At 43.3% G+C, this 18561-nt stretch overlaps 1 protein-coding gene across 3 annotated transcripts in view; it reads right to left on the reverse strand.

The window, feature by feature from the left end:
* Positions 1-294: 294 nt before the first annotated feature.
* Positions 295-18561, reverse strand: part of INO80 (INO80 complex ATPase subunit) — a 126984-nt gene continuing 108717 nt past the window's right edge. For 2 of the 3 annotated variants that reach the window (XM_046653904.1, XM_046653905.1), the window contains exons 29-36: positions 16140-16212; positions 9269-9427; positions 8538-8640; positions 7368-7456; positions 5074-5229; positions 4614-4773; positions 3685-3900; positions 295-1894 (exon numbers count right to left, since the gene is read on the reverse strand). In XM_046653904.1, the coding sequence (XP_046509860.1) occupies positions 1677-1894; positions 3685-3900; positions 4614-4773; positions 5074-5229; positions 7368-7456; positions 8538-8640; positions 9269-9427; positions 16140-16212 (1174 nt within the window). In that variant the 3' untranslated portion in view covers positions 295-1676. The remainder of the gene's footprint in view (positions 1895-3684; positions 3901-4613; positions 4774-5073; positions 5230-7367; positions 7457-8537; positions 8641-9268; positions 9428-16139; positions 16213-18561) is intronic. The other variant, XM_046653906.1, reaches the window with a different exon arrangement.

Raw genomic sequence — 18561 nt, forward strand, 5'->3', positions numbered from 1 at the left:
GGGGCTAGGTCCTGAGTCATAACGAGTCCATGAGCCTGTACCCTGAGGGCCTTGGTCTCAGCATGCGAGGCACTTGGTCAAGCCTCCTTTCTGATGGCTGAAGGGAAATTCCTAAGCCCAATTAAGAACGGCACCGAGAAAACGTCCACAGAGCACTCCTCATCCCACTGACCACTTGCGCTCTCTGACCACAGGAATCATTGCTGCGGCTCTGCTTCCTCCATCCAGCCACACTCCCTCCCAAGCCCTACTATGCCCAAGGAGACGCAGCTGCAAAGACCACAGGCACCCCAATTTACATAAAATTATCTCACTCCATTTTATTTAAGATTTTTTTCTCCAGTTAGTAAAAGAAAGATGTGTCTCTCTTTATACATATGTACAAGTTCAGTTATAAAAATAGACAGCACATTCAAAGAGAAAAAAAGGCTTGGCATTTTTCTGATTCCCTCTAAATAGCATCTGTACACAGGAGTCTGGGATTGGGCAGGGGACTCTTAATGATTTAAATTAAATGATTCCCCTACCACCCTTACTCCAAAAAAAGTTTTAAAAATCAATCTATCTAAACTCAATTCCGCGATTTTCAGGTGTGCAAATTAGAGGCTGGCCCGCCTGGAAGCACCTGCTCCACCAGGGACATTAGGCTGGGGGCAGGCAGAAACACCTCCCGTGCAAACACCACCCCTTTGCCTTTCCTGGAGGGAAGCAAGCTCAGGCTGGTGGGGCTGGGGCTAGAAGGGTTGGTGCTGAACTTGCCCTCTCTCAATCCTCTCCACCTCACTCCTGCTGTCCCCTCCTTTCTCAGTGCAATACAGACAGTGCATACAGCCAAGCAGGGGGCTGAAGGGCAAGGGTGGGGAGACTGTGCATTCAGGAAGGGCAAGGGGAGACTGCAAGAGGGGCAGTGAGGATGTCCTGCTGATTGAGGTGGCTCCTGGTCTCTTTACTGGCTTCTGGGAGTCCCGGGGTGGGAGCTGCTGCTACTGTTGCTGGTGGGACCTGAAGGTTCTCTGGTGTGAACCATGCAGGACAAGGGAGGAAATGCTGGGAAAATAGCTGCCTTTGAGCACGCTTCCTCCAGCCTTCTGTCATCCTCACAAGCCACTATCTTCTCTCACACTCACTGCACTCTTCAATGGTGACACTCTGGCAAATGGGGTTTGGAAACCTGGGGAGCTGCCCAAAGACTGAGGACGCCAGGTACATGATTTCCTCCCTTCCTGGTCCTATAGGAAATCACAGCCCTAAGAGAAGTCTCCACCATGAGAGGCTCTTCACAGCAATCGTGGAGCCTTTGCAAAGGAAATGGCCAGAGCCAAAGAGTGGAATGGGGATGGAGACAGTGTGCCTCAGCATCTAAAGGGGGTCTCTGTCAGGCCCTTCCCCAGCATGAGGTTTAAGACGTGGCTATAAAGCTCATTTGAGATGCTGCGGAGCTGACTGCTGTCCTTGGGCCTTCCTCCTATAGGCAACCCCAGAGCACTCCTCTTGAGACACAGGTGATATAAGTGCTCACACTAACCACCTGCCTGTCCTTCCCTTGCTGCGACTGGTCATCTCTGCCCTCTGACCTGGGATGTAAGATGCTGCACTGGGCAAGCCATCCAAAGATCATTTACAGGCCAGGACTCTAGCCCCTGGTTTGGGTGACGGAAGCTGGAGAGCCCAGGTGGTTACCGTCCTCCAGAGGAGTGGGTGCCTTTGCCCTGTTTCCGGACCAGGGAGTCTGGGGCTAGGCTGCTGGTCAAGTGGAGGCTCTTGGGAGTCCCAGGAACATTATTTCCTTTGCTCAAAGGGGAACTCAAGGGAGAAGAGGCGCTTGAAGGTCCAAAGTCAGCAAGGCCAGCAGGCCGAACAAGGGACGTCTGCAGAGGACTGCTGGCAGAGATTCCTGTGGGGATGGAGAAAGAGACAAGAAGAGTGTAAGCACCAGCCCTGTCAGAGCTGACTCAGCATCTGACCTTGGTTACTGGAGTCTGGGCTGATGTAAGATTGCGGGGAACCCCTCCCTGCCACTCTTGCCAACCTCCTCTTAGCACATTTGCTTGCTCTTCCTGCCAACTGTCTTTTCCGTAAGAGGGATGTGTTTTTAAGAGAAAGACACCTACCCAGCCCCCTCCACATTACTTCATCTGCAGGGAGTAAGAAGTCACCTTGGTGCTCAAGGACAGGGCACATGTTATACAATGTGGGGCAGCCAAGGCTGCAGGTGAGCTGTAACTTACTAGGCATGAATGTACTTTTTCATACATTCCTTCTTCCTTCTTGGGACACAACTTGTGATTAGCTGCTTCATTCTTAATTTCAGAAGATGTCCTCTACTCTCCAGTCAGTCTGTGCCCTCTGCCTGCTCTATCCTGTCTATGCTCATGCAGTTCTCCTTGTGCTGAAGTGGCCGCCCCTGCTTTCCATGCCCTCAGGTCAAACCTCCCATCTTCAGAGATGGCTCCCTGGGAAACAATGAACTCTCTCTTTCTTGTATGTGCCAAACCCACTACATCTGATAACACGTTGTCTAACACGATGCTTCAATCATTTCTTGGGTCCTGGTTTTACTTTCCTAGAAAGAATTCTAAGTCCTTGGTGGGCAGACACGTGTCTTTTCTCATGCACAGCAGGACTGCAGGGAGCCCCTGGAGCAGGCCTTCCTCTTGCTTTCCACCCCCAGCTCCCAACATTGCTGATTTTCCTTCTGACACTCTACCCCTGTTGCCTCCTTCACTCTTCCCACCCCCTTCTCAGTTCAGGCCAGGTCTCCAGGAGAAAGCCTGAGGAGTGTCATCAGGTGAGGCCCTGCCACGGCAGCCTCGATTGCTGGCATGATTGTTTTCCAAGGATGTGACGAGCTGGAAAAAGGTTAAGAAACACTGGGCTGGGCTATTATACTTCCTATTTGTTGAATGAACAAATAAATGAAAGCTGAGATTACTCCTGCAGCAGAAGAAAGGGTGGTGAATTAATATTTACTGAACATCACTTTTTATAATGCCCTTACTTGCTACAAGAGCCCTATGAGGAAAGGCCCAGAAAAGCTAACTTTAATTAAAACAAGCAAAAATAAGGGTGAAATATGAAAGATAGGGAAGATTAGAAAACAAGTAAGTTTGAAATCTTCATCAAGCTCTTATTTTGCTTTCCCTAAACCCACGTTGTGAATGGGGAGAGAGGTCTATAAACAGGCTTTCCACTTCTCACCACTCTCCCAGGTCCGGCATTCCATGGCTACAATCATCCTCCACGTGTCATGGTCACAACAGCCATCTCCTTTCTCACACTTTCCACAGCCCCTTGTCATACACCTGGTAAGTTCTTGCCTGTCAGGACTTTCCAACCTTGACTCCCACTGCTCCTCTTTAGCACAGCCTGACTGACCAGCTTGGTGACCCCCAATATGCCTTGGTCATTGCCAATTCTCCTGTTCCCAGTCCAAATCCTTTGTCATCCTTCTCCTTCTTTCTGAATTACAGTCTGGCAACTTTGTCATCAGGTCCATGGTTCCTCCTCCTGACAATTGGGGCCTTCTCTCTTTTTTTTACTCAATACAAGGAGCTTCCTGGACTGAGGGTGTCGTACCTGCTCTACCTGGCAGATCGCCCGAGACTCTCCAGCCTTTCCCTGACCAGGGTGGAGCCTGCAGTGCACCCCACTCCCCCGATTTCCTAACTCCCCGGGGCTCCACACCTTTAGACACGTTGTACCCGTATGCAGCATAGGCAGCTGCGGAGGCCGCTGCAGCCCCTGCTTTGGCTCCTGCCATTGCGGCAGCACTGCCTGCGGTGGACTTCCGGCTCCGGCCTTTCCCTGCTCCTTTGGCTGTGCTTCCTGAACCTTTGGGGCGGCCTCGGCTTCGGGCTGAGTGGCCTCGTCCTGCGGCTGGCATTTCCTGAATGGAAATTCCTGTGGGAACAAATGGGCCAAGAGGGAAAAAACTGTTAGCAGACTCTTCCCTGACAGGGAAGGCTGGCTCGCAGGGTGCGTGTTTCAGGACTCCCAGGGAGGTCTAGGTCCCCATTTCATGGCTGGGCCATGGAGTCACACAGAGTTAGTAGGAATTCCATATAGCTAAAACAGCCTGACTCCTCAAGCTGCTTTTAATTCTAAAGAGTGGTTCCATCACTCCTGAATTTCTTCTTTAAACTGGATCATTACTAAATGAACCCCAGGGACTTGCCATCTGCAACTCCCCTGCACACTCCAATGTGCTCCTGCCTTGGAGAGTCACCTTATACTAGAGCTCCTCAAGAAACAGCAGCAACACTGAGCCCCACAGAACGAAGTGAGGAAAAGCCCAGAAAAGCTAACTTTAATTAAAAACTAGCAAAAATAGGGGTGAAGTAGGAAAGATAGGGATGACTAGAAAACAAAGTTTGAAATCTTCATCAAGTTCTTAGTGTGCTTTCCCTAAACCTTCTCCTCCTCCCTTTCACTTGACAGGGCTAAGGAAAGAATGAGCCTACAAATTCTCCTTTTTGCTCCACTCTACTCTTCTTTAAAGAAAGTAGAAAATGCCATCATCCTAGAAGGAATCAGGCCTTCACTCACCACCAAACCAATGCTTTTCTGAGGCACTAGGCCAGGCCCAAGCTGTTTGGGACAGCAGAATCACTTACCGTTCACGGTGTCTGAGACAGAGCCTGTTATGGAAGCAGGAGAGTTGGTGGCTCGAGACTGAGGGGCTGAGGAGGCTGGGTCATCAACAATAACCAGCATGTCACTGCTGCTCTCGTCAGGGGGAATGGAGCCAGTGTGCAGCTCACTGCTGATAGAGATCTAGAGAAGGAAGGTCAAGATCATCACTATCAGTACCTACAGCCCACAGCCCTTGCACTTGGGTGAGGACATGCTTCTCAGATCTTGCCATTATTTCCCTCTCCTGCCTGGCTTCACTCCCCAGACTTAGATCCCCTGCTTTGGCTCCAGAGAAGCTAGCCTGTCTTCATTTTCTTTTCGTCTTAGAGATTCCATGTGCAACCCCCATCTACAAGGCAGGAAGACTCCAGGGAAGCAAAGGCTACAAGGTCAGGACACAGTCCCCACTGCTGCAATGAAGGCCTCTAAAAGGAGCCTCACCTCACTGAACGGGCTGGGCATGGCGGAGTCCACGCTGATGAATGAGTCATCCCCATCGGCAGAGAGGTTGGAGTTATCAGCCGAGGGAACAAACGGGATCACTAGGTTCATACCCTCTTTTCTCCTTTTCCCATCCAATTCATCTTCCTTTTTCTTCTGGGAACATACAAATCAGGAAATATGGAAAAAGCATGAGGACTGGCACCAAGAGAAAAGTGAAGTTGGAGAACAAAGTGATGACAGAACTCTGACTCTTTATAAAAGTATAGGTTTTATTTTTTTCAATTACCATACTTTTAAGGAAGAAAAAATTCATAAGGAAGGCAGAAAGGGATGGCTTAATAAAAGTTTATATATATTCTACCACAATAATACATAGCTGAAAAGTAGGCCAGTCCCACTGAACCAGAGCTGCACCAAGCCTGACAGTCACGGGGCAAGGTGCATGGTCCGCTTCTGTCATGTCCCGGCTGCAGACTTATCAGGGGTTGAACCGATGCAGTCCTACATCAAGAGGGAGGGCCAGTGCCTTTAGTAGGTTTTCTGCACATCTGTTTTTGCTCTGCCTTCTTAAATATGCATAAGGAGAACGAAGGTTCTTATTATACCCAATGAATAATGGGTTGCTTTTGTCATTAGTTCCTCAATTTATATGTAAAGACTTAAGTGTTGAGTGATTGAGCTACACTAAGCAGTTCTAGAACCAAGTTCATTAGGGCATTGTCACAGATTAGAGATCTGAAATAACAGAACATATGCTTGGACACATCTAGGAGTCACATTCACCCACTGCACCTAACTGCATTTGTATCTAATACACCTATATTAGGGTTAATATGGTATGTCTTTGTATAGTTTATATTGTCACTGGATATTTATCTGAAACTTCTATGCTCAGAGCAGGGATAGCATCTGATGCAAACTTGGTAAAGAATATCCAGTATGAGAAAACCACTGTTTCTTCTTTGATATTGTTTCTGAATGTTAAAGTTATTTTAATTCTAAATAGTAGTAAGTAATGGGTAGAGATAGCAGCCCAGGCTAGGAAAAAATCTTTCATTCTTGGGATTTTTCAGCTTTGTAAATTAAGTGAGTACCAGGAGTATCCTTTAGGCTAGAAACAGTTCTGCTCAGCAGAAGGTACAATCAAAGGTATGGATTTTACAATGTGAAGAGCTGGTATATCTATCGGAAGATGATCATATAATACAGACAGGCTCCTAGGCTGTGGACTATCAAGGCCATATGGACAAAGGGACATGAGGACCAATACAAGCTTCGATAAGGGGAAGAAGCTGAGCTGACCTCCACTTAAAGCCGAACCAGTTTTAACATGTGGATGCACAATACGCTTCAGACAAACTGAACAGTCAAAGGAAATGAGGCACGGACAGCTGTGAGACTTGAGGGCCCGCAGCTATGGAGATGCCTGAAGTCCAGGTGGCTATCGTATTCAGACCAGGGGCCCAACCAGGGCTGGTGAAGATGGGAAGGGCAGCACGACCCAAAGGTAAGCCAAATCCATCAGAAAAAAACTAGGAAGCACTTTTTGGAAGGTTGTAAAACGGTTCCACACCAATAGTCCTAGGGCATAGTCCAATCTGGGAACCTAGTCAGAACTAATGGGCTTACTCCTGAAACAAGAATAAGTCCCGAAAGCTGCACTTCCAACTTAGATGTCAATAAAGACTGGAGTAAGGATTAACTGATATAATACTCTGGTAGAAGCAGCCAGATAGGGAGAAAGGTAGGGGAACTACATCCCACTTTGCAGTTAGCCAAGTGGGCTCAAGCAGGAAATGTCAGAAGGGAGACAAAAAACAGCTCAAATCTTTGGCATGAATTAGAGAAAAAGAGATGAACAAGCTCGTCAGCAACTTATTTTTCCAATGGGAGACGACACTGAATGGCACACTACCAGACCTACGCTACAACGATTGGACCTAATGACCTCTGAGGCCCTTTCTAAGACTCTATGGAATCTGACAATGTAACATCCATCTTACCCATATTTATTTAGCCTTACGCTTTGTAATAGTCCATCAAATGGTTTCCATAATTACCCGTAACCCCTATGACCACAGACATGGTGGGTCTGTGTGAGGCGTACAGGTCTACCAAGGCTGCACTTCTCCTGATCAAACGTCAGTCAGCAAAGAACTGCTACTAATCACAAACATCTGGAGCTGGATAACAACCAGGAACCAAGAAGATAAGTCATGTACCCCAAAGCCTCGTCTGTAAGCATCCACCCCCACCAGTCCCTGTCGCCACCCCAGGCCTGAAGCTGATACCTTCTCTGCATATTTTTCCCGCTTGCGCTTGCGTTCTTTAACTCGGTTGGTTTCCTCCTGCTGCCGTTTCTCTTCTTGCCGCAGTCTCACTACGAAGAAAAGCAAAAAGAGAGCTGATGAAGTCTCTGTGGCAATCATAATCTTCATCCTCTGAAATGAAGGTGGCCATATCCTTGATATTTATGTTCCAAGGTATGACTTCTATCTGTCTAAGACAGATAATTGGTGGTTTTCTAACTCAAGAAGGAACAGAGTTTTTGGATTCTTAACAGTTTCTGGGTTCAAACCATGATCCAGTTTAATTATCACGTGACTTTGCCTTTATTCTTTTTCCTTTTCTTTTCAGGCTTTTTAATCTCTGTGAAGGACAGATTGGGTATGGCTGTAGAGTCCCAAAAGGTTTTTAGAAGGTGGTGGCAAATGTGAGCACCACAGAAAGGAGCTTCCCCATATTTTCTGATGTGATGCTGTGGAAGTCATCAGAGGCTCACAGGGCAAGTCTGAAACCCACTGTTATCAAAACCCAGAAATACACGGGAGAAAGGTTTGTATGTCACACCAGTGTGCTACTCCAGCTTCTCCATTAAAACACTTTCCTGGGCAGAATAGAGTAAATTTGTTACTGCTGAAGAGTCTAGGGATAATAGCCTTCCTGGTACCAGTTTATTAAGTCATATTAATTAAAAAATATATGTGGGGGGGAGGAGGGGCAAAATAGGTGAAAGGGATCAAGAGGTACAAACTTCCAGTCATAAAATAAATTAAGTCTCAAGAATGTAATGTTCAGGATAGGGAATACAGTCAATAATATTTTAATAACTTTGTATGATGACAGATGGTAAGACATATTGTGATCATTTTGTAATGTATAAAAATATTGAATCACTGTGGTACACCTGAAACTAATATAATATTGTATGCGAATTATACTTCAATCAAAACAAACAAAACAAAATGTGAATTCTGCCTTCTACTCCATAACACATCCTTGTTTGGATTTTAATAGAAAATATTAATATAAAAAATATTTATCCTCAAATACAGTTTTTGGCATTGCCTACTCTCGGCACACAGCCAAGGAAGGACCCCTTCCATTTTCAGATGTGTATGGCTAGAAAAACACCTTTTGTAGGGAGGAGAGAGCATTAAGAAGTAGTTTAGAGTACGTACGTTTCTTCTCCAACTCTTCATCATCTAGAAGAAGACTAACCACCTCTTTGGGTTTCAAGGTATCTGGTTTGAAGTTCCCACCAGAAATCACCATCCGTTGAATCTACACCAAAGCAGATCAAAATATCACCTCTAGGCACCCATTTGCTTATGGCAACCATCCAGAAAGAAAGAAACACCTTTCTCAATCTGCTCCTCCACTAAGGGCCCTGGAATGCCTATTTTTTTCTCATTCATCTGATTGGCTCACCCAGATTATTTGTCCAACAGAAAGGACAATGAGAATGTCTTTACTTGGGACTGCTAATTGACAGCTAGAGGACCCAATAATACTGATTCGAGTTGGAAGACAAACAAAAATAATAATTTCTTTGGAAACTAGTAAATTTGGCATACAAAAAGAGGTTGATCAAATTGAGAGTGTTAGGGTGAGAGCTAAAATGTCATTTCTTCTTCCTCTCAATGTGAAAGTATGTCGAACATAAGGGCCATGACTGCTGTCGGTCTCCATGTGAACAGCTGAATCTAGGTTGTAGCCATTGTTTTGGTAGAAAAGGAGTGAGGAATGGCCTGGGCAGCTGAGACTGCTATTGTACAGGAGCTGATGTTATTTCATATGCAGAAGAAATAGTCCTTTCATGACCAATGAAATGTGAGAGAGCGTCTTAGTCCAGTCAATGTGGTTGGACTTTCTGTTTTCTCTACCAGTACTTCCTTTGCCTTGTGCTTACCTCACTCTTCTCCTTGGCTCGCTGCAGAATGCGTTCTTCAATGGTGCCTTTACAGATGAGCCGGTACACAGTAACCTGCTTTGTCTGCCCCAAACGGTGGGCCCTGTCCATGGCCTGCTGGTCCACAGTGGGGTTCCAGTCACTATCATAGAAAATCACCTGCACAGGCAGGACAAGAATACAGCAAAGACTGAGGCACCCTCAGAGCAAAACCAGGAATTCTGAGAGCAACTCAGGCACTCATCTGTTTGCATTAGGTTGATGCCAGATTTCTTTCTATGATATTAAGATTAGCAGATAATCCACTCATAAAATCAAGCCATTCCTTCACTTGCCCTGGGCAAAAGAGACATACTCAGGACTTTTTTCAGGGTTTTCATTTAAAAAGAGGGAACAGCAATAATATTAATAGTTAACACTTAGTACTTATTTGCCAGTCATTCTTTTAGATGCTTTATGTATGTTAACTCATTTATATTCCACAATCACCATGATTTAGGTACTATTAAAACCCCCACTTTATAGATGAGGAAACTGAGGCACAAAGGAATTAGAGAATGTACCCAAGATCACACAGCCTACGCAGGTGGTGGGCCTGGGATGTGAAAGCCTTCTCTTTAACACTGGGATGACCTTGGGAAGAGATAGGCATAGCTTTCCTGGCATTCTCAGGCTCTCAGCAGCAGGGTCATTTTCTGTCCCGCAAATTCCCGGGAAGAAATGTTTAAAGGGCTCCTTGGAAGTGAATTCTAGTTTTCCAAATAACAAACACAAACACCACAAAATGTACTCCTCCTTCCCTCACCCCACAGTGATCCTAAAACCAATGGACTCCTGGATTCTCAGTCCTTGAGGCAACTAACACAGTGGACCTCCTTAAAGAAACCCACTTCAAAACGACCCTGATCTCTTATGTGTCCTCTCCTCCATATACAATCAAGTCACCAGATCCAGCCAGTCCCTCTTTAGAAATGAATCCATCCTTTCGACAGTCCCACTGTCCCTATCCTGGACCAGGCCCTCACCACCTACATCTGGCTCACTAACGCTGTTTGATCAGTGGGCTCCCTACATCTCAGTCTCTTTCTTCTTCAGTCTACTTTGGGTACCACTGTAGACCACTCCCTCCGTCTCTGCTGGTTATGCTCTAACACACAGTCCGAACTCCCCTTAATAATCAGGCCTTGCTATACTGAGCCAACTTCGTTCTATTCTTTCCTAACATAAACTGGCCCTTCTCTCTTATTAGACAGGTCTCATCAGTGTTCCTCACTTATATTACATTTGTCTGCAGCACTTTCTGCTCAAGCTGCTCCTCTAGCCTAGAATCCCTCGCCTCTTTGCTATTAGTCCTTTAAGGTTCGGTTCAAGCTTCACCACTTTCAGGAAGGCCTTCCTGATTTCTCTTACCTATAACAATGTCTCCTTTTCCTATTCCTCATGAATTCTTATTAGAAATAATAACGGACAGAATCTGCTGAGTCCTTACTATGTGTCTGGCATTAGTGTGCACATATATCTCACTGAATTTTCACAAAAACCTGTGTATTTCCTTCAACTTATAAATTAGAAAGAAGCATGCCTGAGCTCACAGTCCTAACAGTCTCCCTCCAACACCTGCACTATTAACACCACTTTGCATTGCCTACTTCGGTCCAAGTTCCCACTTAATCACTGACTATTTTCTATGGGTGTCCAATTTAAAAATCTCCCCATCTAGTCTTATTTACCAGACACCATCCGTCAGTGTGAAGCAGAATTCCACAAACACTAGTCGATTGATACTAGAATCTCTAAGGGGATTTGAGCAAAACTAGACAGAGCCTAAAAATGTAAACTAAAGAGTGATTCCAACTCTCTTGAAACTGCTTCTCTATGATGCTTTTTCCATTGGCTAACACTATTCCTAAATAATTTATTTGTTTTCTCATTTAAAAATGGAGGCAATTCTTCTGCCATTCTTTGAAGAGCTCAGATTTTGGGTGAAGACAGACAAAAAGCATCAGCATTTTCAATGCTCTTTCCTCTACTAGTAAGAATCTCTACTGGCTCTTTCTTATGGTGCTCCTTTCGTCTTGCTTTTATATGAGGTATAATCCTTAAACTTTTAGTGTTTAGAATCCTTGGGGAGAAAATTACAAACTGCCTGCCAAAGAAAAAAAAATCACCGTGAAAGCTTATTGTTAATCCACAGTGTCCACAGACCTAGGATCTAGAAGTACACAATGTTTGTCACTTGTAGAGGGGCATAGTAAATCTGACTACAGGACATTCTGGAGCTTATCAGGATATGCACAATTCTAGAAAATCCAGTTTAAACTTCCAAGGAGAACAAAGGAAGAGAAGACACAGTTAATGAAAAGGAGACCTACATTACTTGCCTAACATACCTAAAATGACTACATATGTGGAAAATGAGGGCTGATGTCACATGCAAAGATAGTGCCTTTAGTTGTCCAAGCCTGAGGCACTGGTTCAGCATGAATTCATAATGGGGAGTTTTAGATTATGAATCATTTCATAGGTGCTTCCTTAACATTTACATTTTTTCCTAGAAGTCTCAGTAGCAATCAAACCTGATTCAACTTGGGTTCTTACTCATAAACAGTAAGAACATTAAAGCCTGAGGAGGTAAGTTTGCAATGTAACTTAAAAAAATCCCCAAATTAAGTGGCTATTTATTATTTAAATGGATTAAAAGAGGTGGGGAATTTGGAAGAAAGAGAAAAATAAAGATTCTATTTAGAAAAATACTTACACCCAGGGAAAAAGAATATGAAATATGTGTAAGCTAGTAAGTTAAAACAAGAACAAGGGTGAGAAAACTAAAACCAAGCCAGACATATGATTATTATCCAATCTGACCATAAAATGAACACTGAATCAACCATGACAGGAACTCGAAGTGGGGTAGGTGTTGGGGGAGACAATTGTGCCCACCACAGTGGGACAGAGATGACACCCGTACTTGGTAATCAAGTTTATGGAGCTCAGTGAGACAGCCTAGAGAAAAACAAGCAACAATTAAAGGACTAGAAGAACTGACTTCACTAGGAAAGATTAAAGCAAGTCAATACACAAAGCGTGGCCCAGCAATGACTAAGGGGAAACATATTAATAGTCAGCACCTTCATGAAATTGTAAACACTAAGTTGGGCAGGCATGGCAGAGAGGAGGTAAGAGTCGAGACAGGGCAGAAACGCCTGGCTATACAGGTCAATGAGAGGGAGTTTCAGGGGATGAAGGAGTGAAATGGAAAACAGGAAAATTTCTAGGAGAACAACTGGAAAAAGCTGGACCAACACTTGGAGGGTGGAACTCCTTTTCCCTCAAGAGAATGGGTGGAAGTTCAGTCCCATGGGAGGGCTGAAAGCTGTCCCATTTTGTCTCATGGGACACAGGATTTTTCTCACATTGCTACGAAGGGACAAAAGCGCCTCATTCTCTCCATACATGTAAGCATATAAAACAGGTCTGACATAGAAACAAAACAAACAGTGCAGTTTATAACCACTCCTCACTAAACAGTCAAATGCAAAGAGATCCCTACTTCAGGAAGAATATACAAAGAACAACACAGACAGTAAGGGGCAGCTGCCATTAATCACATGCCGAAATCATGTTTGCAACTAACAGAGTGGGCCAGACAGAGACCCACTGTTTACAAATACACATGTATACATGCATTCTCAATCTCAAGACATTAAGTTTTTCCTAACATTTTAGGCTGACTAACTTCTTCCTTGTCCATAAATGGTTCTGGGGATCTTTCAAAGCTAAATAAATCTCAGGACAAAGGGAAAATGCCAGGCAAGCAGTGAAGCCTATTGTTTGTCTAATAATACACATACACAGAGTATAACTTGACTTCACACAAAGCATAAACTAGGAATTCATTTCAATCTTGTCTCATTTTTCTTAGGAGTATTCCAGGAGGTTCTAATTTACAAGTGAGTCCCTGAGCCCTCCCTCAAAATTAAATGTAAATTATTTTGGAATTGGGAACTCAGAATATTCAGAGCTTCTCTCTAGCCCCTAGGAGGAAAAGGGAATTTCTACCTCTGCTCCTTTTGCTATGGGCTTAGGGCCTGCTTTAGTTCTTTGTGGCTGGCAGGAGCTCCTTACCCTCACAAGGCAAACTACGTGAACACTGGGAGCGTGATGCAGATCGCCCCCCTCAAATCTGCTTATTTTTTTGACCATTCAAATGAATGACTAAGGGAACAATTTCTTAAAAAACCATAGACCAAACCTCAATAGCCAGGCTGACAAGAAGGGAAATACATTTTAATCAAATGAATTTAGGCTAGATCTCCCCAGGTGACCTCATCTGGCCTCATAGCCTTAAACATCATCTATGACTTGATAATTCCAAAGTACATCTATAGCCCCAATCTTTCTCCTGAACTCCAGACTCTGCTGCCTGAGTGACAATGACACTTATGTGTGCTAAGCATCTTGAATTTAACATACCCCAAACCAAACTCTTGATTTCCCCTCTCAAACCCGCTCCTCCCCCCATCCTCCCCTTAATCAGTAATTGGTATCTCCATCATTCCAATTGCTCAGGCCAAATACCGTGGAGTTCTCTTTGACGCCTCCTGCATGTCCCACATCCAATCTACCAGCAAACCAGCTGCGCCTTCAAAATATATGCAGGTTGCAATTATTTCTCACCACCTCCACTGCTTCAATCCTTGTCTACCATCATCTTGTGTCTAACTCCTAACTGAACTTCTTGCTTCTACCTTTCTCCCTACAGTTCTCCCCACCCCAACCCTCCGAAGCCAGAGGGACACATTTAAAACCCAAGCCAAATCACGACACTCCTCTGTTCAAATTCTTCCAGTGGTCTTCCAAATCAAAATCCTTACCATGGCCTACCAAGCACTATGTGATCTGCTTCTCCAACACTCACCTCACACCGCTCTCCCTCTCATTCATTTAGTTCCACCTACAAAGGGCTGCTTACTGTTGCTTGATTGTGCCAAGCACGTTCTCACCTCAGGGTTTTGCACTTATCTCCTCTGCCTGGAACGCTCTTCTTTCTGCCAGATATTTGCTTGGCTTGCTTCCTCACTTTCTTCAGGTCTTGGCTCAAATGTTACCTTATCAGAGAAGCCCTACCAGCCCAGACAAAACAGCAGCTCCTGATCATGAATAGGGTTTTGAAGAACAAACAGCAATTTACAAGGTGGAAGGAGGTGCCCAGGAGGATGATCTATGCTGAGGGAACAGTTTATGCAACAGTGTGATATAATATAGTGCGTTCAGGAAACTATAAGTCAACTGTTATTTCTGAAACATAAATTTTGGAAGGGGAAGTAGCCTGACAATTAGGGCGGAAAGGGAGATAAAGGCTACAAAATGAAGGGCATTTAATGCCATGTAAAGGAGCTTATACTTTATCTCGTAGACGATGGAGACAACCTAAAGAGTTTTAAGCAAGAGTGGCATGGTTAATAAAGAAGGGTATAAATAAACTAATAGAGCAGGTATGGTGCTGGGGGCTGAGACTGGAGTCCAAAAGATCAGTTAAGAGAAAGTGATGAAGTTTATATTCATGTTGAGACTATGACTCAGTTGGGACTGTATGGAATGCTTACAAACTAGAGAGAGCAGAGAACCAAGGAACAAAAAGAAAGCCAAGTTTCTGCTATCTGATATGGCACCAAGTGAGCCACCACATCAGAGAACGCAGAACAACATCACCTACCACCAATGACGGACTTCCTTTAAGGTGACTGAGGCTGATGATGTGCACATTAGATACAGTATCTACCCAGCTACGCCTCCAGTGGTCCTTAGGCCCTGGAGCCCTGTCCCAACCTGGTTAACTGGCTGAAGAGATTTAGATGCCAAGGAAGGTTCAGTTGAGTTCTCTGGTTCATATTCTACTTAGTGATATTATAGAATCTGTTTTTCATTCTTGAAGGCAGGCAGGTCTGTGGTGTAGTAGTTAGTAAGGAGAAAGAGTGGACATAGCCTAGGAGTGGGGACTGGAAAACATGGGATCCAGTTCCAGCTCTGCTGCTGCGAGTCTATTCAAGCCTCTTCACCCTTGTACTTCATTTCTCCATGAGCCTCCAGAGTTCGCATCCTCCTCATATTTGTGAGAATTCTGATGCTCTGTATTTTACAGAGAGGCACCACAACAGCCATAAAAATTATGTTTTTAGAGTCATGCCTTCTACAGAACAATTTCCCATTTATGCAGTTTTATGTCTCATGTTTAAGGTTACTGAAAATGTTATTAAATATATTTGAATACTGGGAGTAATTCTAAGATTCAAAAGGAATGCTCTTTTCCTGTGCTTTTCACATGCTGAAATATTCTTCCAAGATTGCATACGAAAGGATAGGTAATTTGATGGAATGTCTTTTAATTTAATTTTTTAAATTACCAATTTCATTGCTCTCCAACCACCATTTGAAGTCTGGGATACAAAAATATGAGTTTTTCCTAAAATGGAATAATGTATAAGAGTAATAAAACAATCCTTTCTGATGTGTTCAGTTATAGCTCCTAAAACAAATCTGGTTGGATTGACTGATTTTTTTTCTTCAGTGTGTTTATTCAGACGTACTCCAAGTGTTTAGAACTGTATCACGCACACAGTAGGCACTCACTAAATATTTATTGAATGAACATGTAAGAAAGTTACTCCAAGAGAATGGAGAGAAAAGTCTAAAAGGAAAGCTAACAAATGTTCCAGTTCCAGGCAAAGTGTATCTACTGTCTTGTAACATAACAAGAAGAGGCAAAGAAATAAAAGTTTGTGACACAAAGCAAAGGGTAACGCCAATTGAACAACATTTTTAGAGTAGAAAACCTGCATATCTGGTATCATATTGTGCTCTCATTACTTACTGTATCTGCAGCAGTGAGATTGATACCCAGCCCTCCAGCTCGTGTGCTTAGTAGGAACACAAAGATGTCATTCCTGCAGAAAAGGGAGGGATATGTTAAGAGGAAAAACTGAAAAAGAAAAATAGCATATGGCAAAAGAGAGGGAACTCTGAATATAGAATAGCGTCTAGGGCTAGAAAGGGTTTTGGTGGTTAGCCAGGCCTGACCCACGTTTTTTCGACACACTGTACAAAGGTGCTCTGTTGCTAAAATCAAACCATGGCAGTCACCTTCCAATTTGCACATATACTTTTCCTGCCCACTAATACTGACTGGGAGGCAGTATACTTATAAACATGTAGCAAATATAATAGAAAAATATGCTATCGTGGAAGTAGAGACCTCTCTATGTAACAGTCATATTTTTAACAAGTTCCTAGTTCATACAGAGGGACAAATAAATCAGTATTTCCTGTTGTTTCCCCCAAGAACCATGACTTGCAATAATTTTGGAACTGATTATAATTCCAAAGCATTCATTTTTCCAAATGAAGAAAGTCAGTCCCAGAAAAATGACCTGAGGTCAGGACTAAGACCCAGGTCATGACTTCTATGTATTAAATTGAATTTAGGATCAAACTCATGAAGATAGGCTGGAATTAAAGTACTTTTTGATGAATGCCAACACAACCCTTACACAGAAATGACCAGATATAGTTTTCCCAGTTTCCCTTTACATCCTATGTCCTTTTAAAGAAACTAAAATTATGAATAAACCAGTATGTGCCACTGTCACTCATTCAGGCAACAAATATTTACTGAGTATCTTCTAGGAACAGGCCCATGCCAGATCACAAAGAGTAGGCTCTGAGTGTAAGATTTATCTATCTATGTACACACATACAATTAGGGCTCAATTTGAACTCAGTTCTTGCAGATAACATAAATGTATTTTAAGATTATCTTGTCATCTTCATGCTCCTGCCACCAGAAGTTATTTTCCAGAACATTTCTAAGGGGAAGAAACTGCATTATACTGGCAAGCAAACTTCAGTCCTCTAAATCAAGCAGCTAAACCCTCTTCTTTATGACTATAATGAGAAATACAACTGGAAATTCATTTAGATCAGTGTTATTCAAATTGCAGGTCACAACTATCAATGGTTATGAAATCAGTTTGGTGGATCTGGACCGTATTAAAGAAACAGACTAAAGGAAACAGAACAGATTAGAAAATATTATATACATCACAGGTCATAAGGAAAGTGCCGTTTTGTTAAGTTTCAGATATGGTAAATAGGTAATAAATCCCAATGTAAAATGAATTTTGTTCTGCGGTTTTCAGTTAAAAAAAAAGGAAACACACTGACATCAGGATGCTCTCATTCCTTGATTCTGTTCTTCCTTGGTAAAGTCACTTGACTGCTAAAGGTCTGTTTCCTGGACTATAAAATGAGGATGTTCTGAATATAGCTGAAGTGACTAATTAATGACATATCAACAACAAACATGAGTATCAGTGAAGGAACTATTTTGAAATAAGCATCCTCATTAATCACTATGCTGGGCAGGTCCTAGTAGAAAACTGTCCATTACTTGCATTCAGTTAAACACAACTTTCCTAGAGGCAGGCATGGATCACAGAGCATGTCTGGAGGCCTCTTGTAGGGCATGATTTCAAAAGCTCTGTACTCTCACAAAAGTTCTATTGGTTATCCTTGATTTTATCATGAAGTTTAATATTTCATAATTTTCTTTATTTAATATATAAGACGTCATCTTTTATGGTTAAATCATACAGAGCAAACCACAAAGTTAAAAGGCACCTGCCAGCTTACAAACACGTTTTCCTATAGATATGGGACGATGTAAATGGAAGCTTGATACCTCGCAGCCCATAGGAGAGTATTTAACCACAATAAGGCTTCAAATAAAAAGTGACTGAACTTTCCAGGGCTGCACCAATCCTGTAGAATAATCCTTCCCACTCTGGTCCTGAGAAGACTGCTCAAAGCTCTCTCCTGCTTTGGTGGGTACAGAGGGGTCAGAGGCTTCTCTCCAACACCTGTGTGAGAGCTCATGGAGTCAGCCAATGGTTAGGACTTTTTTTGTAGTTCCTAAAGAAGTCCAGAGCCTGAGGATGGAGTAGCGGCAGGCGAGTGGGGATGGGACAGGGAGGGAGGTAGAAGGTAGCTTGGGAACTACAATAAAAGAAAGGGTAGAGGTAGAAAGATGGGCTATTTCCACAGTCTGGACAGCCAGAGAGATAAGTCCCCAGATGTGGTAACCATTTACAAACAAGGACTATACACAGAAAAAATACTAGTGAAAGTAATCCTGGTAAAAATAAATTGATGGCAAAACTTAGAAATATGATGGTGGAAAACACTTTTTTTGGATATTAACTATGTATCGAGAAGATGTCTTTTAATGATGAGGTAGA

Source organism: Equus quagga, chromosome 2 (assembly GCF_021613505.1).
Source record: "Equus quagga isolate Etosha38 chromosome 2, UCLA_HA_Equagga_1.0, whole genome shotgun sequence".
NCBI classification, from domain to species: Eukaryota; Metazoa; Chordata; class Mammalia; order Perissodactyla; family Equidae; genus Equus; species Equus quagga.